Source organism: Lonchura striata, chromosome 4 (genome assembly GCF_046129695.1).
Source record: "Lonchura striata isolate bLonStr1 chromosome 4, bLonStr1.mat, whole genome shotgun sequence".
In the NCBI taxonomy this organism is placed as follows: domain Eukaryota; kingdom Metazoa; phylum Chordata; class Aves; order Passeriformes; family Estrildidae; genus Lonchura; species Lonchura striata.
The window spans coordinates 25,459,126-25,486,098 of NC_134606.1; the positions used below are offsets into that span (position 1 = coordinate 25,459,126).

A 26,973-nucleotide genomic window follows, 5' to 3' on the forward strand; every position below is an offset into this window, starting at 1 on the left:
AGCTAGGTGCAAAAACAGATTATCTTTTTTAATTTTACATTGGGCCCTGTTTCTTAAATTCATGAATAGGATTTTTTAAATATGAAAGTTAAATACAGTGTGATTTATTTTCATATCTAGACTTATGCTTGAGATCTTGGGAAGCTTTCATAAGAAGCTAAAAAAATTCTGCAGAAAATTACCACTACAGATGTGACATATTATTCATATAGTCTAGAGCTTGAAACTGCAAAATTCCCAGCAAATTTTACATGGTAGAAGACAAGTAGTGATTAAATCCTCACTTCACTCACACCACTGTACAATACAATAAATGTAATACAAGAACCTCCAAGATGTGGCTAGCCATATGGCTTGCCAGCATTTAATACTTTGCCAATGAGAGATGAGAAGGGTAAGGCTGTATTCCATTGAAAAAAACAATTAGAAATTTGGTAACTATAAAATTTGGGTTATTATAGTGCAGCTATAATTTGCTTTTCATTAAAATAGTCTTTGACTATGCTTTTTAAAATATTAATTTACTGCAACAGGGACTCTCACAATCGTGACATCAGACTATTTTTCTTATTTAAATACTGAATTAATAATATGCCCACGGACTGAGGAATGGAAAAAAATAGAAAATTTGCTTGGTTAGGAAACACAGATTCCTTTAGGATTAAGCGCAGATTTTTTTTTTCCTCATTAACACTTGCTGGCTTGTCATGAACTTCTCCATAGTACAGCACAATTGCAGAGGATCACTCTCTCTACTGTGGTGTTGCCAACAGCAGCATTTTGTGTAAAGCACAGTTGGATGAAACAAATTTTTTTAACAGACTATGATGCTAAAAATAGCAAGTCAGCTTCTAGTAGTCATAGTGAAGAGACAGAATTTCTTTATCTATCTCTTGATCAAATCCTTTAAGATCTCTTGTAGCTTACTGTGGCTGTTCTTCTCTTGGTTGAGCTTTGAGAACAGTTATATAGACACCACTCTCAATTGTTTGGTTTTCTGTACAACAGCATAAAAATTCCACAAAAGCCTTAAGGCCTAGTGAAAATATAAAGAAAAGTAAGAAGAAGAAAACATAATTATGTATAATTGGAATTTCTCTTCCATCTGTGCTGCAGGCTACATAGGCTCTGCTAGATCAGGCAGAAGATGTAGAGGATAGCAGGTGCAGCACTGAGGGTTTGAATTTTATCAGTCATCTCTATGAAAGCTTTTTTACCTAAAGCGATTTGAAATAGGGCAGATTAGGAAACAGATAAAATGTATGAAAACTGCACCAAAATAGTGGTGGGAGCTTATGGGGTATTTGTGGTGTTGGATGAGGGTTTTGTTTTGTTCTTTTACACTTAGTTGATTTTAGGTTTTGTTTTTAATTTTTGTTTTCTCTCATTCAATTCCCACCTGGTCTTTGTATATATGTAAGAGGAGCTAAGGATAAAATTTTCTTTAATTGTTGCTTCTAACCCACCACTATTCAAGTTGTACATTCAAAAACATTCCTCCTTGGTGTTCCTGCTCCTCTGTACCCCTATTTAAATTAAATCACCTACTCAGCAAAGTGTAGCATATATCCCACTACATTACTTTGTAGTTCCAGGCTTGACCAGCATGGTCTCAAAAGGAAAGATGTTCTGACCTCCTCCTAGTGACCCAGGCCAGCAAAAAAATTGAACAAACCTTCAGCATACAACCTCTTGTGTCTATTGTAGGTAGCAACCAATTTGCAGGCCTGAAAAAGGGCATATCTATGAAATCCTTGCAAATCTAGGGCCTGTGCTGACAGTGGATATGATTGTACCATTGTATGTAACCGCTGATCATCAGTCATGGTATTTCATCCATAAAGAAAAAACCCAAAGAAAACTACGGGCCCAGGGCAAGGAAGAACAGTATTTTTACTAACAACTTTCACTGGCAAGTCTGTATTATAGCTCTGTTAGATGTGAAATTTCAGGTAGAAATACTCTTTAGAAAGTAACTCTGCTTTGATTTCATGGCAATGATACAATCATAAGAAGCCACTGTAGATGAAAAGCACAAATTGTATCAGACAGCTTTTATGCTGTTTCTTCAAGAATTAGTCCAGGATAGGATTTGTGACAATGACTGAGGTAAGGTTTTCTATCACATAAAATAAAATCTTACTCCTGACCAGACCAATTTTTTCAGTAATAGCCCTGATTTTGATGCACTTCTGCCATAAAAACATGTGACAAAGTGACCTGTCACTTGAAAACAACGCTGAGGGAGGAGATGAGAAAGAGAAAACTAATAGTCCACATACTGCTGTTCTGCTCATCTTTTAAGAACTCCATGATCTACAAAGTACATGGGTTTTTCCACTCAAAAAATTGACTACCTTTAAAATCATCAATTTCCCAGAAAGACATATACAAGAGAGCAAATCAGACTACAAGCCTTTAGAGCAATTTCTTTTCAGACAGAATGAAAGCTGAAAGGCTGCATAAATGGTATTTCACTGGAGTTATAACACAATAGCCAAGTTGTTGATTTTCTGTACAGTAAAATCCAATTGGCAAGGACAGAAAGCACCACATTTCCCAGACTGAGATGAGATATGCTTGGCTATCTAGAGTCATTACATTTGGCAACTCCAGCAGAGGCGGAATTGGAAGTTATCCATTAAGTTCTGAAGTTGTATTTGCTCTTTCTGAGGAAGGCTAGGCCTTTCTGGATTGTGGGGGGAATCTGTTTCAGAGTGAAGGGAGGAAATATCAGAAGGAGGAAATATCAGAAAAATATCCTAAAAGCTATGCAATGCTAGTTGGCTGAGCTCAGGTAAACACTAATATTTTCACATTAAAAAAAAAATTAGAAACCAAGTTTTATCCACAGACTGGAACCCAAATGTCCCATCTATTCTCTACTCTGGGTCATGAGATTATGAAAGCCTGGTGTCATCTCTGCCATTGATAAGTGTCAAGTTTGACACTAATATGACCAAGCCAAGACGCATGATCATACCTAATGGTAACAATGCCTTGATGATCCTTAAATTTCCTATTGCTACTGATATTCAGTAATGGAGATTCATCCAAAAATAAACTTCTGGTCAGTCAATCAGTATGAAAATACAAAAAGCCTTTCTTGTTTCTTCCGTAGGACTACACCTTGACCATGTACTTTCAGCAGTCCTGGAGGGATAAAAGGCTCTCTTACTCTGGAATTCCTTTGAACTTAACTCTGGACAACAGAGTGGCTGACCAGCTCTGGGTGCCGGACACGTATTTCCAAAATGACAAGAAATCATTTGTCCATGGGGTGACGGTGAAAAACCGAATGATTCGGCTCCATCCATATGGGACGGTCCTTTATGGCCTACAGTATGTTGGGCATTTTAATGTCTGTGCTGGCAGAAATGCAGGTAGAATCAATGCCACTTTTCTATTCTTTTTTCCTGGTTTCTCAAGTATGAGCCAGCACATACTCTATTTAGTCGACCACAACACACCGAAGGATTTTTCACAGAACAGCAACACTACCTTTAACAGCTACAGCCATAGCTAATGAAGCCTAATGCCTCTTTCTTTCAGCTCTTCTGAGTGTGCTAAATCTATTAAAGAGTTCTTCATTATGGTTTTCACCTGGTGATCAATCACAGCTGACACAAAAGCTTCCTTCCTTCTAAAATTTCTCTAGCAGTTCTTTAGGACTATAGGAATTTAACATTTGGAGTTACTTTAAGAAATGTGATATTTGGTAGAAAATACATAGGAGAGATTTGTAGATTTGCATAAATTATTTAAATATTATCTATATACCTGAGTATAGGTTTTCCTTAATCAGCCTTGGTTTATGACTGCTTCTTCACTCCACAACTGCTTCTTCATACAGTGCAAACCATATTTACCCCTGTAGATAAAAATACATCCTAAAGTTTGAACAGGCATGATCTAATGATAAGGTACACAACTGTAAAATTAAAACGAAACCAAGCTATTTTTTATGTTGAAATTGCTGCAGAGTCTGGCTAAGCTTTTATGATATTATTTCTGAAGTTAAGGTAGCTTTGCTTGGAAATAATATTGCCTGCCTGAAACAAACTTTGATCATTGTTATCATTCAACAGTGAAAACAATGTTTAGAGAATATAAACCTGAAAGCATAGTTCAGTTAATTAATCAGAAAAGAAGTCATAAAGCATAAAACCTAACTGAAATACCTCAATACCTTGTATCTAAGATAGAACTAGTAAAAAAATCCACCAAACTTCTGCAGCAATTGAAAATGAAAACAATATTTGGGAAAGTGGAATTTAGAGCTTAGTGAAAACAGAATTTTAAAATTACCTCTTAGCCAATAAAAACATAATCTTTTAAAACACAATACTTACCATGCAAAAGCAGGCTTCCACCCATCAGTTCAAGCTTCTCAAGAAACAAACATTTATTTTTAAAATATTCTTTTGGCTGGTTGTGAGTTTGCTTTTGAACTTGTTAGATTCCCAGGCACTGCATCAGTTGCCACCAACAACCAGGCTCTTTAAATATTAATACAGCCAGATCTGTTCTGGTATAGCAAAACTGCAACTTCAGTTGTGAAAAAGAAAATAAAGGACCCATAAGGAATTAGCTGTTAGACCAAAGGCTGACATTATTATCTGCTAAACTTGAGCATTTGAAGAATACATGTTCCTCATTGCATTCAGACCTCCTGCATTTCCTTTCAATCAAACTGACTCCTGTGGGACAGTTTTTAGGAGAGAACTGTTTGGTCCAGTCTGACAATTTTTCAAAATATTTCTCCTTTTATTTTTTTGGTTGGTTGGTTTCTTTGATTGATTATTTGTTTGTTTTTATGGCCAGGAACTAAATTTATTTATGTTCCAGAATTTGCAAAGTGGCAAGAACATGTGTTAGAGTCAATGCTTCCTCACAAGCAGTTGTATACAATATAAACTACACCTTGAAATGCATGCCATGGATGTGCTCCCACACACATGCCATGCTTCAGGTATCAATAACAGCCTTCTGCAGAAATAGCAAAAGAAGTCTGGTGAACCTGCTGCAAGCCCTATCACATGTTTCATCCACAGAACAGCAGCACAGCTGGGAAGCTGTGGCCTTGCCTGAGCATAATGCCCATGCTCTTTCTCTCACAGGTGCTCAGGCAAACCTCCATTGCAACAGCAAAGATGGTCTGCTTCTCATAACAAGGTTATTAGTTTGAATATCATTGAATAACCATTTACATTTGAATAGCAAAGCAGCAGTTCTGCAACAGCTGCAGCCCTGCAAGTTAATTCCCTGTTCAAACCCACTGCTTGTGTAGAAAAAAAAAAAAAAAAAACAAACAACAAAACAAAACAAGGCAGAAAGTCCCACACTAATATAAAAGGTGCTCTGTATTCCACTCACTTGAGGTCTGTGCAATTTCCTTCTCCTCCCTCACCCTGCCTCATGCCCTTTATTCACACTGCCACAGGAGCAACCTCCAACTCTCCCATGTTGCTGGGCTTCCCCACCTTCTCACCCCAGGGAAGGCAGCAGGGTCTCAGGGTGCAGCAAGGCCAGGTATTGCCAGATGGGCCCATGCACACTGACAGCATTGCACCACCAGCTGCATGCAGGAAGAGATGCTGAGCTGTCAGGTCTTTTTCACAGCTCAAGCTGATGCACCATGTTTTCTCCAAGAAAAGGCAGCTGTTTAGGCACATCTGGTGAACAGACTTTCACCTGTAGTTATGAGTAAAAACACATGTAGTGTCCCCATCCCACAAAAAAGCTCTAACCAAAGACAAGAATAACCAATGAGCAGAAGAAAAATGAAGTTAAGATACATTAAATTTTTTTTATGCAACAGATGGCAGTTACTGCACTAAACTTGCATCTGTTATGAGTGGTCACTTTCCTCATGGTAATAAATATGCTTCTGTCAGCCTATAGGTTACCTTTAATTCATGTAAGCATCAATTTTTTCATATTCCAAGTGACATATATGCCTTGTAAGAAACAAAACATGAGAAAACACTGCAGAAAATACTTTTAGGTAAAATTCAGCATTCAGAAATTTGAGCCCAGTTCCAATCTAGTCTCACAAGCAGAAAAGAAACTGCAGCATATTACCTTGATTTAGCATCTGTGCAGTAGAGAGTATGAAAATCAAACCTCTCACATGGGTTGTGACCTGCAAGCTTCATTTTCTTTGCTGAAGACAGAGTGTTGGCCAAGCATGACTTGAAGAAGAAAAACACCAATTATGCTACAACCAGAGTCTAAGTTCCTCACAAATTAATCAGGGTCTTTAACCATATCTCAAGGATGATTTAAATGCTTCCTTTCCCTCATGCCCTCCTGTTCCCCAAACAGCTTTTCTGTTTTCAGTCCAGAGTTAATATTTCCATTCAGGCTCAGTTATGAAATTTTACTGGCCTCTTTAAACAGAAATTGGAACAATCATAACAGCTCTAAATAACCTGTTTTCTTGCACCCATGTACCCAGCAATTTGTCATTGATGCAGTGTTCAGCCTCAAGAGAGCTGAGGAAAAATAAACCAAGGTTAACCATTTGAGTTTACAGATGAATAAACAAGGGAAACATGCACATAATACACTGGAGTGGTTTTAGATCATGTAACAAAGCATAATCACTTCATTATGTCTCCATTATTTTATTATTTCTATGATAAACTCAACAATCCCTTTAGTTATTTTTAGCCAGTAACTTTCAGCTGCTATGTCCCCACAATTTAAAGAACGTGTGCTATGAACTTGTGCAGAGAGAGAGTACTCCTAAACCTTCTGACCTCTAAAATTGTGCATTGTTCTTATGTCTCCTGCTTCAAAAGGCAGTTCTGTTAATTGTTCACAGTAGAAAAAATGTGTAATATTGCAAACCAAATTACTCTTTCACCCAAGAACTACATACACAAACACATTTAACCCCTTGGCAAAATTTCCACTGAATCTCATTTCAAATATCCCAGGGAAGTTGAGTGTCACTGTTAATTATTATCTACCTGAAGATTATGTTTCTTCAGTTTCTGTCAAGTACTCCCACCAGCAGCTATTACCATTCTCTGTGGTATAGCCATCTGCTTCCTAAGACAAAGAAATAAAACCTTTTGAGTCATGTGCAAACCTGCAGCAGCACTGTGAGGCTGGTGTATGAGACAGTGCCAGCCTGGTGCCAGTACAGCTGGATTATTCTTTTTTTTTTTTTTTTTCCCTTGATTTCCCCATTTTTAACAAGTGATTGGATGCCATTAGCTCTTAACACTTCTGTCACTAGCAGTGTCTCTCATTACTTTTACTCCCTGTTCAGGCAAGATTCTCTGGAAATCTCTCCCAAAGCTCCAGAATCTTAAACCAATACATACTGTTGATTCTTTTGCTTCTCCTTTCTCTGCCTTTCTCAAAGAAGATGCTAGACACATAATGTGTCTTTGAGATATTTAAAGAACCATTAATGATTTATTGTACTGAATTCCGTATTCAGATTCTTATGTCATGATGTCAGGAATGGAAGCTCTGATTTAAATCATCCTTTGCTAGTATTTTATGCCACCTCTTAATTCTCAGATTTTCACTAGCAGAAAAATGACACCGTGTTGCTTTGGAGACATCTGTTCCTGTATCATGACATTGCCTCACAATAAACAACAGCAGAATTTCACGTGTGTTGGAAGGAGGATGTCCTTCAGCAGAGTTAGGCGTTAAGAAGTGTAACATACCTTCAGTGACGCCTTTACACAGACCTCTCTCTTCTCATGTTCAGACACAAACCCACCTTTGACTAGAGCAATTCTTTATTTCAAGGCAGGGGAACTGATCATATCATGACAAGGTGTGAAGAGCTGGATTGGAGCATCTAAAACTTTTGGTTTCAGTGAGACCACGCATTTTTATACTGCTACAGCAGAGGATGCCACTTTGCTAGGCACTGCTACAATTGCGAGAGGACAAGGGGAAGAATAATCTTTGTCTTCAACATAAGGATTTATTTCACCACTTCTTACATAAAGAAGGTTTTCTGTGATGTAAACACTGGCAGACAAGTTCACTTACATCCAGTCAATTCACAAATGAAAAGTGATCCATTTAACATTGCATTTACTAACCATTTATTCATGTAATGTCCATGGAAGCATATCCTTGAGGTGAAATGCAAGAAAAGCTGTATTTCAGTGCAGAATGTTTATGTTTTAGTATGATCTTGAAAGTAAATTTAAGTGAAGATGTACGTTTTTACTACCTCAATTTTGGCAATATAGCTGAGAGTATTATTAAAGGAATTTGCTATACAGTTGTTTACATCTTTTATTGCAGTGAAATTTTAATAGTTTGTGAATTGCTTTTGCATTGCCGTGATTTGGGATGATAGAGTTTTGGCTTTCCTCTAAACACCTTAATGGATTTCCTTAAAGAGTCAGTTATTGAGTCCTTTTGAGGACAACCCATCATTGTAACAAGTAGCCAATTTACACTGGTACTCAATAGATTGTCCTACTTGTGTTACTAAATAGGTCCAGCCATAAAAAAAGACTGCAGTTCTAAATGAGAAAAATCCATGTCAAATAAAAAGCTACACTTTATTTCACTACAGAAAAAACACAGAGAAAATGATAAAGTAGTATTTTATTAGGTGATAATTTTGAAAATCCTAGAAAATATTTCTTCCACACATCATGGCAAAAGCTTTAGCTGTGAGCATTTTAAGACTCACGAGAACCAATTTGGGACTCCCTTTATATTTTTAGACCCTAAAAATATACAAGAACTTTGCAAAAATAAATCAAGCAATTATTCATAATTTCTTTCATTTAATACAGAGGGAAGAAGAGGACATACTTCAGGTTGAACTGATCTCTGTAGAGAGTTCATTAAAAAAAACCAGCAGAAACACACAAGAACTGAACATGGACTCAGCTTTAAATATATGAGCACTGGCCGCTGTAATCAGTAGCTGAAGTACATAAACAGTCTGCTGGAGACACAACTGGCTTCACAGGCCTGAATTTCAACACAGGCTTTAAATGCTGTAATTGTTTGCAGCTGTCAACTACAGCACTTTGAAAAACTAAATAAGCATTTTGTAGTGCAAAGCCCACTACGCTTTTTACAAAGATTACTTAATTCAAGCAGGGTCTAGATAAAATTCAGATTACTGAAATTGTATGTCAACTATTTAAGTATATTACTATTTTTAATAACTATTTAATCTCATTAATAGTATCAAAAGAACAAATAAAAATTATTAGATAGTATTTAACAAATGTTTAATTTTAAAGCTGAAATGCACTGCAGTGTAGGGGTTACATATTTTCTAGGCAGTACACCATGTCTTACCATCTTGGTCTAAATAGATTTTGAATGATTTTCTTATTCTCTATTTTAGAAGCTGTGTTCTGCCTACTAAATCTGACTAAGTCCTCCTTTTCTCCCATGTCAGAAGTGCAAATATCTTCCAATACTTTGAAATTAATACTCTTTCTCTGTCAACTTCATCTGCATCAAAATTGCACTTCTAAATAAAATGTTCTTCAATTCTTTTACTGTCTTACTTTTAAAAGAATGCCAGTCCTACCAAAGCTTATCTCTAATTTGTATAAGTAACACAATTGTTGGCTCAAACATGTTGGGAGACAAAAATCAAGTGAAAAAGAATTTAATGACAGAGAATAGCACTGAAGTACTTTTGATCAAGAGGTATTTCAAATAAATTTATATACACACTCTAAGAAACACTTCATCCAATAATAGTATAGGCAAGTTTTTACTAGTATTTCCTTCTTCAGTTGGTTTTAGGGGGTAGGCATTAAATAAGAAAGGAATTTTTGTGTATGTACTAGCTCAGCTTTCTCCTTTACACACTGTAAACGCTCAAATGCAGAGATGTCCTACAACTGAGTAAACAGAAAGAAAATCCATGCAACCTTTTCACAACTGAGCCATGTAACTCCTGTTGTTTCAGCATAGCCAGTTAGATACACTCCACTGAAGCAGCACATACTTAATCTGCATACGCTGGAAGTTAGTGCTTTAATTTGCCTAATGTCATAATATTTGCTTTTTCCCTGGAATACTAGATTTTTAACACATTTCTGCCACTTATACTTTGCAAGGAACACCAAATGGTCATATACAGTTGCAACACTTATAATATTATATATTATATATTATATATTATATATTACATATTACATATTACATATTATATATTATATATTATATATTATATATTATATATTATATATTATATATTATATATTATATATTATATATTATATATTATATATTATATATTATATATTATATATTATATTTGAATGAAAAAGGCAAAAACATTTTAAAAACCACTGCTATTTAACTTCTACAGCTGCACTATATTTCAGCAGTACAGATTATTTAGTGCGTATTTTTATATAAGGCTATATACAGGTACATAAAATAGATCTATGCTGAATCCTAATATGTTAACATATTTTAGTATATTTCGCTTCACCATATATTTGGTACATACCACATTATGTGTGTTTTTTAGGTCCTGAACTTCCCTAAAAATCCATTAATTTAAAAAAAAATCTCTAATTATAAAAATTTTAAAGGGATAGTAATTTGATCTGTACTTTGCTGCAGATGTCCAATTTACTTACTATTAATTTGAAGCATGCTGAGAACTGTTAATACTGAAGGACAAAATACAAGTTTTAGCTGCTTAAAACTAACTTAACTCTCATTTCATTTATATTGATGTTGATTCATGACATCAGTGAAACAGTTGTTCAACCAAGAATCAGAGGGGCATAGGATGAGGAAATCTGTGCCATTTCTGTGCAATAAATGTATCAGGCAGGTAAATTAAGGTCCTAGGGGAGACAGCAAGTATTTTACCAGACCTTCTCCAAACTGATAAAGGCACTTAGAAAAGAGGGAAGAGTCTTAATTTAGGTGTTCTTTCAAAGAGACAAGCACTTTCCTAATAAACACTACCTGGAAAGCTGCTGAAATCCTGAAGAAATGCTGGTACAGCCTATTTGATAGTGACATCAAATTAGTAAGTGATGCCAGGTTGTGGGGGCTGCTGCTCTCAGAAACATCCCCTTGCTCAAAAGCCCAGAGCAGCCAGGCCATGTCTGCTCTGAGCTGCAGCACACTGGTGCCATATGAAGTGTTTAAGGGTATTGGTGTGACAAGCCTGCACTGATTTAATTCACTACAGCAATCAAATGCAGTGTTTATAAGTAATTTTATGAGAAATTAAAATCCAGTTCTTGAGGAAAGTGCAAAGATGCAAATAATAATGCATTCAAAGTATTTTCAGGCAATATATTTTCTCTTTAACCTTCACTCTTCTATAAATATCTCCACTTAAAAAGAGGCTTAGCCTTTCTTCTCAAATATCATTGGCCTGATTTAAAAGTAACTGCAAGAGAATTCACAATCTAGATAATAGCCAAGCCCTTGAGTATAATAAAATGTAAAATATAAAATTAATTACTCCATAAAATACAGTTGTAGATTCCTGTATTTGGCACTTCTGTAGTATCAACATACATGGTGTTATAGTTGCTAGGCCTCATTTTAATAGGCAAAATATGTGACAAATAAAATGCTTTCATTTATAAAACTATTAATAAGGAAATCAAGCTGAGCAGACAGGAGGTAGGTACTTCAAATAATCTAATTAGATATGATCTTCCAGGGAGACATTTAGAAATATCAGAAGTCCTGGAGTTACTCAGAGCCTAAAGCAGGAGTCAAAGCATGGACAAAGCAACTTGAAAATCATTCAGCACTTAAAACCTATAGTAGGTGAATGTATATGGGAGGGACCTATATGAGTTTGAGCTGACAGTGAACTATTCCTCAATCTCAGGGTAAATCATCAGGCAGCAACATCTGGCAGGAGCTGCAGCTCCCCCAGGCTGGGTGCAGTGCTGTCTGCACCCAGAGTGGCTGGTTTCACCTCAGCTGAGGTACCTGCCCACAGGTCAGGGTAACAGCTGTCAGTCTCCACCTCAATACCCACAACATGTCCCACTGGCAGAAACACTGGCTCCAATTTTTGAAATTCCATTAGAAAAACAAACAACAAAATCCCAGATACAGCAACAACAGAAAACACCTACACAAAATAAAACCCAAATTACTAAATAAAACACAAACACACAAATGGAAAAAACACACACAGGTCCTTTCTAGAGTCAAGTCAGTAGGAATATACACTCATTACATCTAGCTTCTTTGAAAAAAATAGATAAAACCAAACCAAAACACATACAAATTACTCATACTTACTTATTGCAAAACTAAATGTTTTTCACAAATGCAAAGTGTCCAGTAGTTAATATTCACAAATGCCAAAGACAAATTTTTCCAAGCCACATGCGTGACAATAGGGTTGGTTCAACCAGACACCAGTAATCCAAGAAGAAATATATATTCCCTCTTATACTACCATCAGTCCTATACATCAGACAGAGGAGTTTATAGTCTGAGAAGATAAATTATGTACAAAGGGTAATCTGACATCTGCCATGGATCACAGCACAAGCAGAAGAAATCTGGGGAACTTTAAACACTTGGACCTTCTCTTCACTTGGAGGTTTAACTATCTGGTGCATGCTGCTGATGTCTCTTTTAGCAGAGCCTCTCCAGCAACCTCAGAGAGCATAATCACAAGAGACTGCAAATGCAGCATTTTTCACAGTCTTTATAGATAGATGGATTTGTAAACTGTGTGAGACAGTGTGATCAAACAGCTCTATTGGAAGTATAAATCTACTTCCAGTCCTGCTCCTATTGTATTTATGTAAATCTGGTGTGGAAAACTTAATATTTTGTGGTTTAGTAGCAGATATAATGTGTTTCAAACTTGTTTTCAGGTTTGTTGACAAGCCTTTTTACAAACAAAAGATCCAATATCTTAAGGCTAGCTATTTATTAGTAAAATGAGAGCTAATATTTAGCAGATTTTTAAAGGCCTAACAGCTATACAGTTAAATTACCCATGTATCTTCAATGCTGCATTTATCAATTTTAATATCTCCTGGCCAAGGGACACAAAGAAAAATTACACAGATTTTATTGTTAAGGATTTAATTCAAATAATGTGTAACCCATTTCCTGTTACTTTCTTCTCTCAGAAGCCATCTGTGGAACACACCTTTGGATTCAATTTAAAAAAATATATCACTTCCTATTTTATTAACCGTGAACTATTCTGTAAGAAATATTTCCATACCTGAATATTTCTGGAGAAATTTTTCTGGAGAAAAGAATACTTTTCACAAATCTCTACTCAGATTTTCATATGGAAAGAGGGATGAGAATAAAATATTGTCAGAGCATTTCCTACGAAATATTCCATTGACCCCAGCTGGCATAATTTCAAATACATTTGGCTGCTGGCATACTTGTCTTGTTACAATGTCTCCAGCTGTTGAGTCATTCACTGAAAGAAGTACATGGAAAGGTGTAAAATTAGGACTTTTAAATTTTTGTCAGGATTCTAGAAAGTATGGCAATATTTCATTTTTAAAATTATTTCTTTACCTGAGACTGATAATTCTGCTCTTTATATAATTTGATAACAGAGAGTATACATTTAACCCATCTACAGAGGATTACTAAAGTGCATAAGGATTCCAAGATGTATCTCAGAGATATTAGAGTTAAGCCTAAACTGGCACAGGACCTGTATCAACCAGATTTTTACAACACCTAAGGCAACAATTTCAACTTTGCACCATCTTTCTACCTTTGATTGCAAGGAAAAGCAATTCCCACTGAAACACTTCAAGATGAGCCAAAAGACTTCAGCAAGTAAAACCTGCTTTAAGTAAAAGGTTTAAAAAGGAAAAAAAAAATAGAAAGGAAAAAAAAACTACTCTAAGGAGTAATTTAACTCAAATTATAGAAGGTTTTAAAATACATGCTGACATCCAAGTGTGGGCACCAAGTGTGTATTAAGACTGCTACAGATTTTGGTACCTGGGAGCCCCCTGCTGGGACTCTGTTGAGAGAAAACAAGAAAAGAGAAACGTTTTGTTTTGAAGGTGTGTCACAGATGTTTCAGTAATATTTAATTGTGCTATATATAGTATGTTAATGCAACCTTGTTTAATGTCTCATAACCAAATCACTAAAAAGGAGAACTCTGCATAGCAGACGTATGCTTAGTATTAGTTAAATACTCAAGTACTTTAAACTAGTCCTTATTCTCAGAATTCATGAAGATGATTCAAATGGACAGTCTATCTGCTAAATATAAGAAATTCAAACTGATGGGTGATCTGTGCAGTTATCATTAAAGAACATATAAACAGTATTAGGTTTATTCCATTTGATTAACACATACACACCAAAAAAAACCTAAAAAAAAACAAACAAAAAAAAAAAAAGCCAAAAAAACCCCAAAACTCTGAATTTTAGGACTGCAAGAGTAAAATACCAAAAAAAAATTGTTGTCTAACCAAAACAACAAATTTCAGGCTAAGTACATGTTAGAACAATTGCTGTAACCCACAGATCATCAGTATTTTCTTTCCTGAAAAACTCATCTAAAATATTTCAACCCATACTGTAGTCCCTACCTCCTGCATTCTGCAGGTACAGCCATTCAGAGCTCTGTGTAATTAAACTGCCTGGGTTATCAAAAGCAGCCTCTTTCACAAATATTTTGTACCCATATAATTTCACACTTGTGGTTGTGAATGATACAGACATAAGGCTTAGTTTCCAGATCAGTCTTTGAGGATCTTTTGAGGTCTCCTTATAAGCTGGAAAAGTTTTCTCAATGGCAATGGAAGTTTCTATCTTTTTTGAGCATTGAGGTGATGGCTGTTTGATATATATGTATGAGCTTTCACTACTAGTGATCTTTTATTCCATTTTTAATTCCTTTTTTCTGTTTTTTCCTAATGGCAAAATGTCAGGCTTATGTTTAAGATGCCAGTGAAAATATCAAAGTATTTTCTTAAGAAAAAATCAAAGGCCTGCATGCTCACAAGATTATAAGTAAATCTGCCTGAATACTGCACAGTGCTGTTCAGGACTTCTTGCTTTCACAGGGAATAACTCAATCTTCTGCTATACTGAGTCACCTGTATGAAATTTTATCGGTACAAGCAAATTATTTGCTAAATTGAAGAGCTTTTAGCATGCTCAAAGAGAAAGTCCTGGCCATAGCAAGAGGAGTTTAATGATCAAAGGAAAGAACTTATCACAGTTCTTCTCAGTATGCCAGGTATGCACTTTGTGTAAGGGTAACAATAAGTAAAATGTATATGTAAATATTTTCCCTTCCAAAGCATCTTTAAATTACATGCAGGAAGACTATATGAAAGTAGTTGAAGATGCAATATATGAATTTTAAAATGTAACATTTCCAAACCCATTTTTAAACCCTTCTTCTATAAAGGCTTCAAACTCTATCCTTCGATACAAAAATAAGGTGTTCATTGAAGGAAAAGAAATCATTCTGTGAAACCACTGAACACTAAACCTTAGCAGTAATATGTTATTTAGCTACTAGACTTGAGAATAATAGCAAAAAATATACAGGATGGACAATGTAGGGATGAGAGTTTCAAAACCCTACAGCCTTTCATACATTTCTACATTATTAGTTTATCTTAATGAAAGAATGCCCATGTAATTTATTGCGACTTACATCATCAAAACAGTTCAGGGAAGAACTTCTGAACTATGAAATTCAACAGAAAATACGATACAGTAATCACATAGCAATACCATACTGTATTTTCCTCTTGTCCTGTGAGAAGGATTAAAAAAAAAAAAAAATAAAATTACCCAACTATCTCTTGGGATTCAGGAAGCCATGCAGCACAGAAAGGTTATGATGAAACAATACAAAATGAGAATTTAACACCATAACCTGGTTTTTGTCTAAAAATTTTCCTTAACTACTCAGACAACATAAGACAAAAAGTTGGTCTGTTTTATAAGCTTCAGTCTTAATTCAGCGTTTTAACATTATGATAAAGAGCATCTCTGTCAACTAAGGAGATTTTTAACTTATTCTGTCCTTATAAACATTGCATAAATAAAGGCACAATAGCAATGGAAAGAGTCTATTGTACTGTGCTCTTAAAGCTAAAGATAGAAGAAACAAGCACAACAAGATGCTGACTGTGAGGAATTACATGTCAGCTACTTGTAAAATCAAATGCAGATGTGTTGCTAGGAGAGAGCAAAAGCCTGCGGAGTCTGAGCCTGCAGAATATTAAAGATCACAGAATCACAGAATATTCTGAGTTGGAAGGGACCCACAATGATCATCAAAGTCCAACTCCTGGCCCTGCCCCAAAAATCACACCCTGTGCCTGAGAGCACTGTCAAAATGCTTCTTGAACTCTGTCAGGCTTGTTGCTCTGAGCTTACTCAAGACAGGAGGAAAAAAGCATCTCTTCTCCCCCGCTCCCCAAAAAAAACCCAAGGAAACCAAAATCAAACAAAGATAAAAACCAAACCTGAAACAAAACCAAAAAAAAAAAAAAAAAAAAACAACCAAAAACCACCAGAAACCACCAGTTGTTTTCACCAAGCACATGCTGAAGCCTTCTCAACCAGGCTGCATATGGAAGATATTGCCTTGTTTCTGCTTCTGCCAAAGAAGCGTGTCTAAGTATGCTGGTGTCTTAACTTTCTTTTATTTTGAAATAAGCAACAACAAAACAAACAACCCAAAAGGTGACCATACCAGATGACACTAACATCGCTGCTGCCATCTAGCAGACTTGTATTCTCTCCTGAGCAGGGTGTTTTGGTCAGTGGATATTATCTGCATTTCCTAGCATTTAGTCACTTATAGGAAGTTTGGATAGAGACATTGAAAAACTTACAGTTTTATCACCTTTTTTTTTTTTTTTTTTTTTTAATTCAAACCAGATTGAAAAACAGTTATCTGACTTTATTTCTCTCTTGGAGCTTCCTTTATGCTAAAGACTGGCTTGCTATTTTTCATTTTATCTTGCAACATACTTGCACTGTCAAACTAAATTACTATTTGCAGTAAATTTGAGCTCCAAATCTAAGGCACTTTTTATTGAAGTATCTTGGTTGCCCTGGTATGGTTATAGGCCTCTTGGGATTTATATTGTAAAATTTAGTTTCATGGGTTTATAGCTGTGCAGTAAAATTTCTCATTGCACTGAAATTTGGCTTAGAAGCATCAAATACACAGCTTTTTTTAATACTTAAAAGATTTACACTGTAAAATTGTAGTGATTTTTTATTATTATTCTTGATATTTACAAGCATCTTCATTCTTCCACCATCCATCTTCCCTCTACTCTGAACTACTTTTGATGCACTACATTGAACAGAATAAAGGTCTTAAATTAGCTTTAAAAAGTACATTTCTGGCTTAAGGCTTTGATTTTAGAAGGTTCTAATTCAGTCAGAGCAGCATGTTTTCTCACAGACCTTTTGTCTCACTGCCTCTCTCATGCCCTCCATGTATGAGTTCTCCCTTTCCCATTGCCTCCTATTGCCCCTGCTCTGCTGGAGCTTCAGGTTCTCCCCTTAGAAAAGGCAGAATCCAGCAAGTTAGCTTGTCCACATTTTGGGTAATTTCCCCACCCCATCCCTACTTGGTGATAGTACTAAGCAACTATTTAACTGTGTAACTATGTAGCTGAAGCAAAGTTCTGGCAGTTGAATTCATTAAGTGTTAAAGCAAAAAATGATGAATTTACTGACAATTACTTGGACTGCCAAGGTAAATCTCCCAAGACAGCTGAAATGTGACGTCCCCTTCCCCAAAATATTTTCATGCCCACAACACTCTAATTGAATATTATGTAACCTTTGATACACTCCTACTTTGCACTGACTGAAGTCAATGTTTTCTGTAAAAAAAAATACAGGAGTAAAAAAAAAAAGTGCTCTACAGCTCCAGCAGTAAAATTTTTTTAAACTGTCAAGCAGGACACAAAATACAAAAGCACGGTGTTCCCATAAGCGTTCAGTAGCACTTGCCTAACACATCTGATAGCATCTATTTGCATTCAGAAGTGAGGTTAAAGGTGCGTTAAAGCTGGTTAAAACCAGCTTAGTTTTACAACAAAAACCAGAGGAAGGAACAGAGAATTCTGCTTGAAGTCATCACTTGCCGCAGGCAGTTCTTAGGCAGTATTGTCCTACAGATCACAACACCATTATCGCAGGGTGCTGCATCTGAAAGCCTTCATCAGAAAACCCATATGCTCCAAGTTCTGCAAGAGATTTCTGAACCTGGTATATTTAAAGGAAGATCAGCAGTGACCTTTTCCAGTAAACAACCTTTCATCATTCAAACAAACAAACCAACAACAATAAGAAAAAAAAAAGCAAAGGAAGAAAATACAAGGGAAAATAAACACCAAATGGATAACATATTTTAAATTCACAGTCACTTCTGTCTAGCAGAAGAGCATTTGACCATTGCATAGCTTTGTAGGCACAGATGTGATAAACTAGTGCCTGGGTCATGTTAAAGAATACTAATTGAAGCAAGCTGAAGTGACCACAACAGCAAGACCAGGCACAAGCTCACTCCAATCAGGACATCCCACATCAGACCCAGTAACTGTTTGGACATAAGAAGACACAGTCACAAACCATTCTTTCTCCCCTTGGTGAATGTTATACTGTGCTCAGAGGCTTGCCCTTGCCTGAGACTGAATATATACCTCAGGATTAGGCTCTGCTGCTGAGACAGACAGGGAACATTCTTTAGGAATAGTTTTGACTCTTCCAGGACTTGGATCTCAGAAAAAGCTCAGGCAGCTTACCTGACCATGACAATTCACAAGTGGTGAATATTCCCACTGACATGAGAATAACCTGAGAAAATTCATTGTGTGGGAGCTCTGTCTTCATCAGTTCTTCATCATTACTCTCTTCTGATATGGTGCTGTTTAACTATGTTTAGGGCCCAGCATGGAGCACAATGAACTGATTGCAGAACAATAGTCAGTTCAGGCAAACTGCCTCATTTGTCTTGGCAGCTGTTGAGTTGATATAACCAGGGGGAAATAAGAATGGGATAAGGAGTGTCTCAGAGGCCCTACAGGACAACATGACAGTCCAGGCAGACAGCCCCATAGCTTTGGGGGAGAACATATGAGAATGGAAAGAGCAATAGAAGCAGTCATGTTTTCCTTAAGTTGTTATTTTTTTTTAAGTATTCTTGTTTCAAGCCAATGCAGTTGATTGATTTGACACCCTGCAGATTAACTTTTCATGCCTGTCTTTAGCTTGAAAACAGACATTTGTATTTATACCTCAGAGAAAACCCAGTATTCCTTCTCTACATTTGACAAGTCTATTCCTGCTCAGGAATGTTACTAGCTACACAGGCAAAGACAACCCAGAATGATTCCTCCGGGTATCGGGACAAATCCATGACCATTACTGTGCCACAGCACTAGTCAGTGCTACAACTAGTTATTTCTTCTAGTTTTTTTTCAATAGTTTGTTGTGGTTTTGTTGGGGGGTGCTGTTGCTGACCACTGCAGCTCTTTTTACCTTAAAAGCAATGTTTCAGCCCTTGAAAAACATTGCAGAATTTTCCCATGTGTCCCTTTCTGGTGCAGCTGTACTAGCTCAAGACCTTGATACCTGAGGCAACTGACTTTATTGCTGAGCTGCTCACATTTCATTCAAGGTTCTATGTGGGCAACTAAAGGGACAAAGATGAGAGAGGCAATTCAAGCAAACACTGACAAGTTCAGGGTATTGATAAAATACAACAGAAAGCCCATAGTCTTACCCATTTTTTCCTGCCTAATCTTTGTGCATCTTTAGTATAACAGGTCACTTTACCCAATATTATAAAGGTCTTTGAGCTGTGTTTTTCTCTTTACACATCTTCCTCAAGGTCCTTTTTGTTTTATCATGATTATTCAATTCTACTATTTCTCTGAATAAGATCAAAAAGAAATGTGTATTTGTACTTTTTAAGCTAAATCATAGAAAAGCTTTCCTTATAAACTTCAGTGTTATCTCAAAGTATGCAGTCTACAGCACTGACCTAGCAGTTGATGTCGTCACCCTAGAGTCACAAATATATGTCCTACTGGGAAAATTAGCTAAAATATAATTGTTTTCCAATTAAAAAAATAGAAAAGTTTTCACATGCTTATGTACTCATATCTAAAACTAAAGATCCAATATTGCAAATTTTCTCTCAGCTCCCAATGAGATCTGTGAAAGCATTATTATTTATTCACCTTTTGGCCCTTGCCAATTTTATTAATACTCATAACTCCTTTTTTTTAATATAATTTAATAGATTTTAATGGATTTGACCAGACAAGCGACACACAGGCTGTTGAATACATATTTCCCAAATGTGCACAAAACATTATATAAAATACCCAATACCAAACTAATAATGCTGATGCTCAATGTACACCCTACAAGCAGGCTGCTCCAGGCAGTGGAAGTTGGGCATGTTTGCAGGTGCTGAGATGACATTTCTCCCAGGGTCAAGCACTCGGGCTGTGCTTGGAAATTGATGGTGTCAGCAGGTATGATAACTGCCTCGTACATGGCCTGGACAGAGAAATAATTGCAGATTAAATGTAATTTTTTTTCTGCCTTCCTCTATTCCTTCATTAACTCTCCTTACAAGACATCCCCAATCAAACATCAAGGTTCTTCCAGTTTCAGAAAAATTACACCAGTTAAACCAGGGATACTGATCTGGGTTCTGATGTTCCATGGGGACTAAGTTCCCTGATACCAGTGAAGTTAAATTAACACTGATTTAATAATAGCAATTTTTTACCTGGAATATGAAAGTCTACTTCCAGCATGTATTAGAGCCCTAGCACCTGCAGTGGTTAAAAAAATCATGGTTCTTTATTTGATTTGAAGATTTCATTTAGCTTTTAAGGAAAAAAAATTAGTCCATCCCATTTCATATCCTCATGTACATTTATAATTTATGCTCTGTTGACTGACAGAAAAAGAACAAACATATTAAAATTTGATACCTGACCTGCAAATGAAGGAAACATTTCACAATAGAATTTGCATTGTTTAGCTCTTATATTCACATTTAATTATTATTGCTGTCTTAAATATTGTGTCTATTTCTTGTCCAAGAATTGAGGATCAGCTTTTTGACAGCATATTGAGAAAATTATCTAAGTACTGAACCATAAATCTACTTCCTGTATTCATTCTGAACTTACTTTAAGTGCTTATTGATGATTTAACTCAAAATACTGAGTTTTAATATTTGTCCCTACAAAACCTGCTGCTCTGCAGGGAAATCTCTGACAGTATTACTTAAGGAAGTCAGTTTTGCAAATACTGGACATCAGTGGGGTTTTTTTAAAATTTAATTTTATATTTAGCAAAAAATAACTTGACTATACAGTAAGAATATGATACTCAGAGAATAAGGCATCAAAGAAAAAGCTAAGCAGTGGATCAAGTAACTTGAAACCCAAGCCACAATTTCAAAAAATTAAATCAGTTGATTTTGCTTTTATGCAAATACTATTTATCTTGCCTGTTGGCAGTTCAGACTTCATCTCAGAATGTCTGAGTACTGACATGAGTGAAATTAAGTAGCATAATGAATTATCTCCACCTAACTGCTTGTCTTCTTTGCATAATCCCATTTTTAGCATTTGTAGCCAAATTATTCTAAAGAATGTAAGGACAGTGGAATAAGAGACACTGTACAAACAAAATAAATTAGCCCCAACACCTGAACTTAAAATGTATTTTATGAATGGAAAGCCTGGAAGAAACACATCCTACTTTGAGATATAAATAGTTCTGCTTCAAGTGTAGGATTAATCCTCCATTTAAACATTTACAGAGCCTCATGATATTCTGCCATTGCCACAAACTGCTCATGCCAAGGGCCTTTCAGGTCTAATCCTCTTGAACACAGATTTATTGGAGCTTTGCCCTATCTTCAGAGTATTGCAATCTCCTTCCTGCCATTACACCCCTGTATTCTGCATTTGAATGTCTTTATTTTTAAGCTTCTGGTGCATTTGCAAACCATCAGTTCCTCTCTCCACCCAGAGAGAGTGCAACCATTAACAGGTCTGGGATTTATTTACTCTGTTTATAATAAGATACTTATTTTTTTTCAGCAAGATAACAATTACTATGATTTCATCTGGGTTTAATTTATCTGCTTAAATAGGTTTTGTGGTTATCCAGAGCATAATGCCATTAACAATTTTACACAGCTGAGCTCTATCAGGAGTGAGAAACGTGCTTGAAAGGCAGATTTATGAGCTACAGGTAATGAAGGTTACTAAATCCTGAAGCACTCCTTCAATTACACATAGCTATTTGCATAGAAACCTAAGATTTCCAATAAAGTTTAAGCACTTCCAGCTTTAGGAGGGACCATATTGTGTTAGCAGGCTGGTGGAGAAGACAATACAGTTGTCAGAATTACAATGTCAGGGGAAAAGATTATGTAGAATATTTCAATTTCAGATATAAACAATTGCATTAATTACTACTTTGCTATCAATTTGCCTTGATGATGTAAAGAATAGCTAATTGCTGTTGCTTATGGATCTTATGTAAAATATGCAAAACTGCAGAAGTCAGTAGTACAGATACCCTGCCATTAGAAATAACTGGTCATTCAAACTTTGGTTATCACAAATGAGTGGTTAGAATGACTCAAAAATCATTGTTAAATATATTAGCAAAAACAGGTTTAATATAAATTTGTACAACTTCACAAAGTGCTAAGGAAAGGTTTACTCTGTTACTTACTACAAAGATGAAGCACACAAATGAAAATCATATTAGAAACAGTTTAGAAAAGTGCAAGGGTGCAGAAGAGAATGCATGACTTATTGTAGATCCAAGATGGCAATATTCATGCTATACTTGCTATAGTGTGCTTCAATCACTTCACACACAAACATCTACAATGTCTCTGTCTAAATAAATTTACAAATATATACCTGTTATAAATTACCCTTAAATCCAATGAAATATTAATGTTAATACCTTATCATTTCTATTTGGGTGAGAATTGAACCTTGAGGAGGGAGTTGGGGTGTCAGTGTGGGTCCTACCGTGAATTTTCAGTGGTGGTCCAGCAAGTATCACAAAGCTCTGAGAGGTGTCCCTCTAAGAGAGAGGTGCATCCACTGCAGTCCAGAAGAGCTCAGAGGGCATCTCTTAGAACATCTGCTTAGAGTCACAGAATGCTTGGCTTTAGTCAATAGTGAGTTTCTATCCTGGCTGCAGTCCAAGCTTGGGGAGGCAGCAGAAGTCTCTGGTACAGAGGGTGCCACCCCCACCTTAGGCATGCAAGAATTTCTGGCATGGTCAAGGTACACTTCACCACTCAACTCATTGCCCAAAAGCCAGGGCCTAGTGGAAGTCCCTGAGATCATAGAGCAGCCTGAGGAGGTAGCAGGGGGAGTGTAAACTCACCACAGTGGTTTAGAAAACACTCTGGTTGATACAGGTGAAGTAAATTACCATAAAGGCTGATTTATTAATTGGGAACAAAACATTTACCTATGAAAACATTAAAAAGCATTCAGCTGTGACTAATGTTAGTATATTGTTATGTGTGATCTTAAATGTTATTAAGCAGGTGTCTTACAAATGAGTGTCTTCTCAGTGCCTCTCAGTAAGGTATAATTGTACATGGCTAATCTAAATGAGATCCTACCACAGCTGAAGACCTTTTTTATGGCAAATGCATGTTAAGACACATGCATTTCTATTTAATGTGACAAAATCAGCCTGAAAAAAAGGTATAAACATACCATTTTCATGGTACTTTATACAGTATTCTAGAGTAGTTTCATGGGCTGGTTTTTATTACAGCCCTTGCTAGATGTTCCATATGACAGATGGATTTTGTAGACTTAGGAAATTTTGAGACATGTCACAGTAATAAAGCATGTGGCATTTTTTTCCATTTTAAATTCTGACAGTTCAGTGACAGTAAGGATTATCACCCCAATACAGCATGTAATGTGTTTGACTTTCAGCACATCAAAAGTAAAATCTCAAGATGTGTTCCTCTGGTATTCATTAACATGGAACTGGAACAACAGGACCAAATCCAGATCAAGAAAAGAGGTTATCTACCTTTATCTGGTATAAATCTTTGTAGAGAGAAGGAGATTAATTTCTAAATAAAATTAGAAGCCAAGTTTGCCCATTCACAACTTCAAAAGTTTTATAAGGATTTAAGAACCCATCTATCACCAAAAAAAAAAAAAAAAAAAAAAACCAGGCAAATGAAGGTGGTAACTCACTTTTGTGAGTTTGAAAACACTGATCTAATTGGCTTTCTCAAATTTTAAAATTTGATCCCCATCTTCATTAAGTCATTTAACCTTCATCCCACACAGTCACAGACTTATCAGCAAATATTTTCTTAAAAGTTTTTGTGATTTATAGTCTAACAAGGGAGAGGAATTCCCTTGCAAAAAGTCTTAGGCCATGGAGAATACCTTTAGGGACCAAATATCAACTCACATGCCCTCTAGAAGAAGTAAGGATATGAAACATTCAGCCTGCAATTATAGTTAATCTCAATGTTCATGAAGTAAGCACTGTATGTTGTTATATTTCACTAGTGTTTGATTGCCTCATGCCATTTTTGAGATATGATGTACAATTATTACAGTTAATGATAAACTGATTATGAAAGCATAAAGATAATGTATAAGGTATTATCAGGTATTCCACAGCATGGATGAAAATACACATACCTATCAGACAAAATTAAACAGCAGGAAGTGACAACAAAATGGAAAAAGAAAGATATCAGCAGTATGAGTTATAAATAAAACAAGTTGCTGAACAATTAGAAGATATCTCATTTAAGAACATTTAAAAAAATATGTCCAAGTAGAAATCTCTGAATGTTCTTCAAAACACTTTTATACATAAACTTTTGAGTCAAAATCCTTCTGTACAATATTCAACATATAGTTTTATGCTTTATGCTGTAATCAGTATACTGTGCTGCATTAATTAATCATGCTTTACAAGCTCTATAAAGACTGCATACCAGGAATCCAAGTGCATACCATTCTGTATTTAAACAAACAGAAAACCCATTAAAGAAAATCTTGCCATCTCAAACAGGTAAACTGTGTTTTCAAGTCTCATTGGGTTTTTTTCACCTTCCTCTTACAGGATCACAACAACAGCAGCTTGCATGATGGATCTACGCAGATATCCTCTGGATGAACAAAACTGCACACTAGAAATTGAAAGTTGTAAGTTACTGGAGGGAAAGGGTTGACCAAATGACAGCTGAGAATTGAACCACATTCACAGGTTAGGCAAAACTGGAGCAAGTTGTTCAAATACTATGGGTTCAGTGAACTTGCACACTGAACATACTAAATGTATTTCTGTAATACACAAGCCAAAATGTGTTTCAGTCACAATACTGGTTGATCCAAGCCTGTAAGATGTCTTTCAAAATCTCTTGTCAAGGAAGGGAGGAGGGTATATTTTGAAGATTAGCTCAGGGGACTGCAATCAAGCAGTGTCAGTGCCTAAGCACTGCTGAACCTGGATTAATTACTTCACCTTAGCACATTCATCTCTAAAATCAAGATTGGTATCTGTCCCATGTGGTGGTGGCAGGACTGATCAATTGCTGTTACCAAATTTTTTGGAGGTTATAAAAGGAAATAACTTGATCCTTCAGCATCAAGATTAATGAGAGCTTTATCATTGTCTTCCATGAACATAGGAGTACAAAATGCATTAACAAATTTTTGTTATCATCTCTTTATTTTATGATGGTGGCTTTTAGAGAAGTGCCTGTGAAGGTTTTGGATAAGAATCTTTATTATGCTGGCCATGTAGCTTCCCTTTCCAGTGTTTCCCATCATGCTACTAATCTCCCCAGTCAATTTCTGCTAGTTCAAAACTCAGTGTGTCACGATCCACCAATTCACAGGACCTAAGAAGTTGCTTGTTAAGATGTATGGCTGTCTTCCCATCCTTGGGCTTTGTATTTTCCTGCCTATTTTGGTACAAAACAGTTTTCTTGCTTGCTGCTGCTTGGCTCATCTTCTGGCTTAAACTTATTAAGGCATGTAATGGAAGCTTTAGAGAATGAGTCAAATCTTGATTTTCAAAATATAGTGCATAACACTTCTCTTCAGTCACTTTTCCACCTGACTAGCAGAGGAAACATACCACAGCAACCAAAATGGGTGACGATAGTGAAGTTCCTTCATATTGAATGCATACCTAGTTTATTTGTTGGGAGGTAGTTGAAGTCCCCAGCTCAGTCATGACTGAAGATGATGAAAGTAGGTAAGCATTTATCAGCTAGCATATATCAGCCCAAATAATGAAATCAGACTAACACTTTACTGATTTATACCTCTCTTTTCACAAGCTTTCACATAAATGAAGCTTTGTAGGGATAAATGTTTGGTGAGAATGGATTTAGTACTACCTCTGAGACCTCTTCAAGAATCAAAATTAGCATCAGATGGAATAAGCAATTAAAATGCTAACACAACCAGGGATGACAGAATACCATATCATGCATGTGGCCAGTCACACATGCCCAAAAGAAAATTTCTTTTCAGACCATTTGAACACTTGTATAAATAATTCATGTCTCCAGAGATACATATGTTGATATGTTAGGACTTGTTGAGCTGATCACAATTTGCAACAGGTGAAAATGGGAGAGTCAATTTCTTCTCATGAGTATTTAGGTCAGTTCTACTAACAAGTGAATGATTTTCAAGAAGCACAGATGTGCTTACCTTCTACTGGAAACCCACAAGTAGTAGATATATCAGGGGCGTTGGTGTCTTTGACAATTGTCCACCTAAAACATACCTTCTAATGCACCACAATTCTTCTCTACATGTCTAAAATTCTTGAAAATTATTGATCATATGCCCTAGGGTGCCCTAAAGCAGGACATCACATTTGGAAGAATAGAGTTTTGAAGGCCAAGCTGCCTGCTTCTTTCTTAGGCATTTGAGTACAAATAAGCCA

The 26,973-nt window shown here is 36.1% G+C and overlaps 1 protein-coding gene across 4 annotated transcripts in view; it reads left to right on the plus strand.

Annotated features, from left to right (window-relative positions):
• The window catches only part of GABRB1 (gamma-aminobutyric acid type A receptor subunit beta1), a 131,970-nt gene that overhangs the window by 78,262 nt on the left and 26,735 nt on the right, over positions 1-26,973 (plus strand). For all 4 annotated transcript variants that reach the window (XR_002464974.3, XM_031504750.2, XM_031504751.2 and 1 more), the window contains exons 4-5: positions 3,122-3,342; positions 25,132-25,214. Coding sequence is in view for 3 of the 4 variants with exons in the window: in XM_031504750.2 (XP_031360610.1) it covers positions 3,122-3,342; positions 25,132-25,214 (304 nt within the window). In the remaining variant the exon portion in view is untranslated. The remainder of the gene's footprint in view (positions 1-3,121; positions 3,343-25,131; positions 25,215-26,973) is intronic.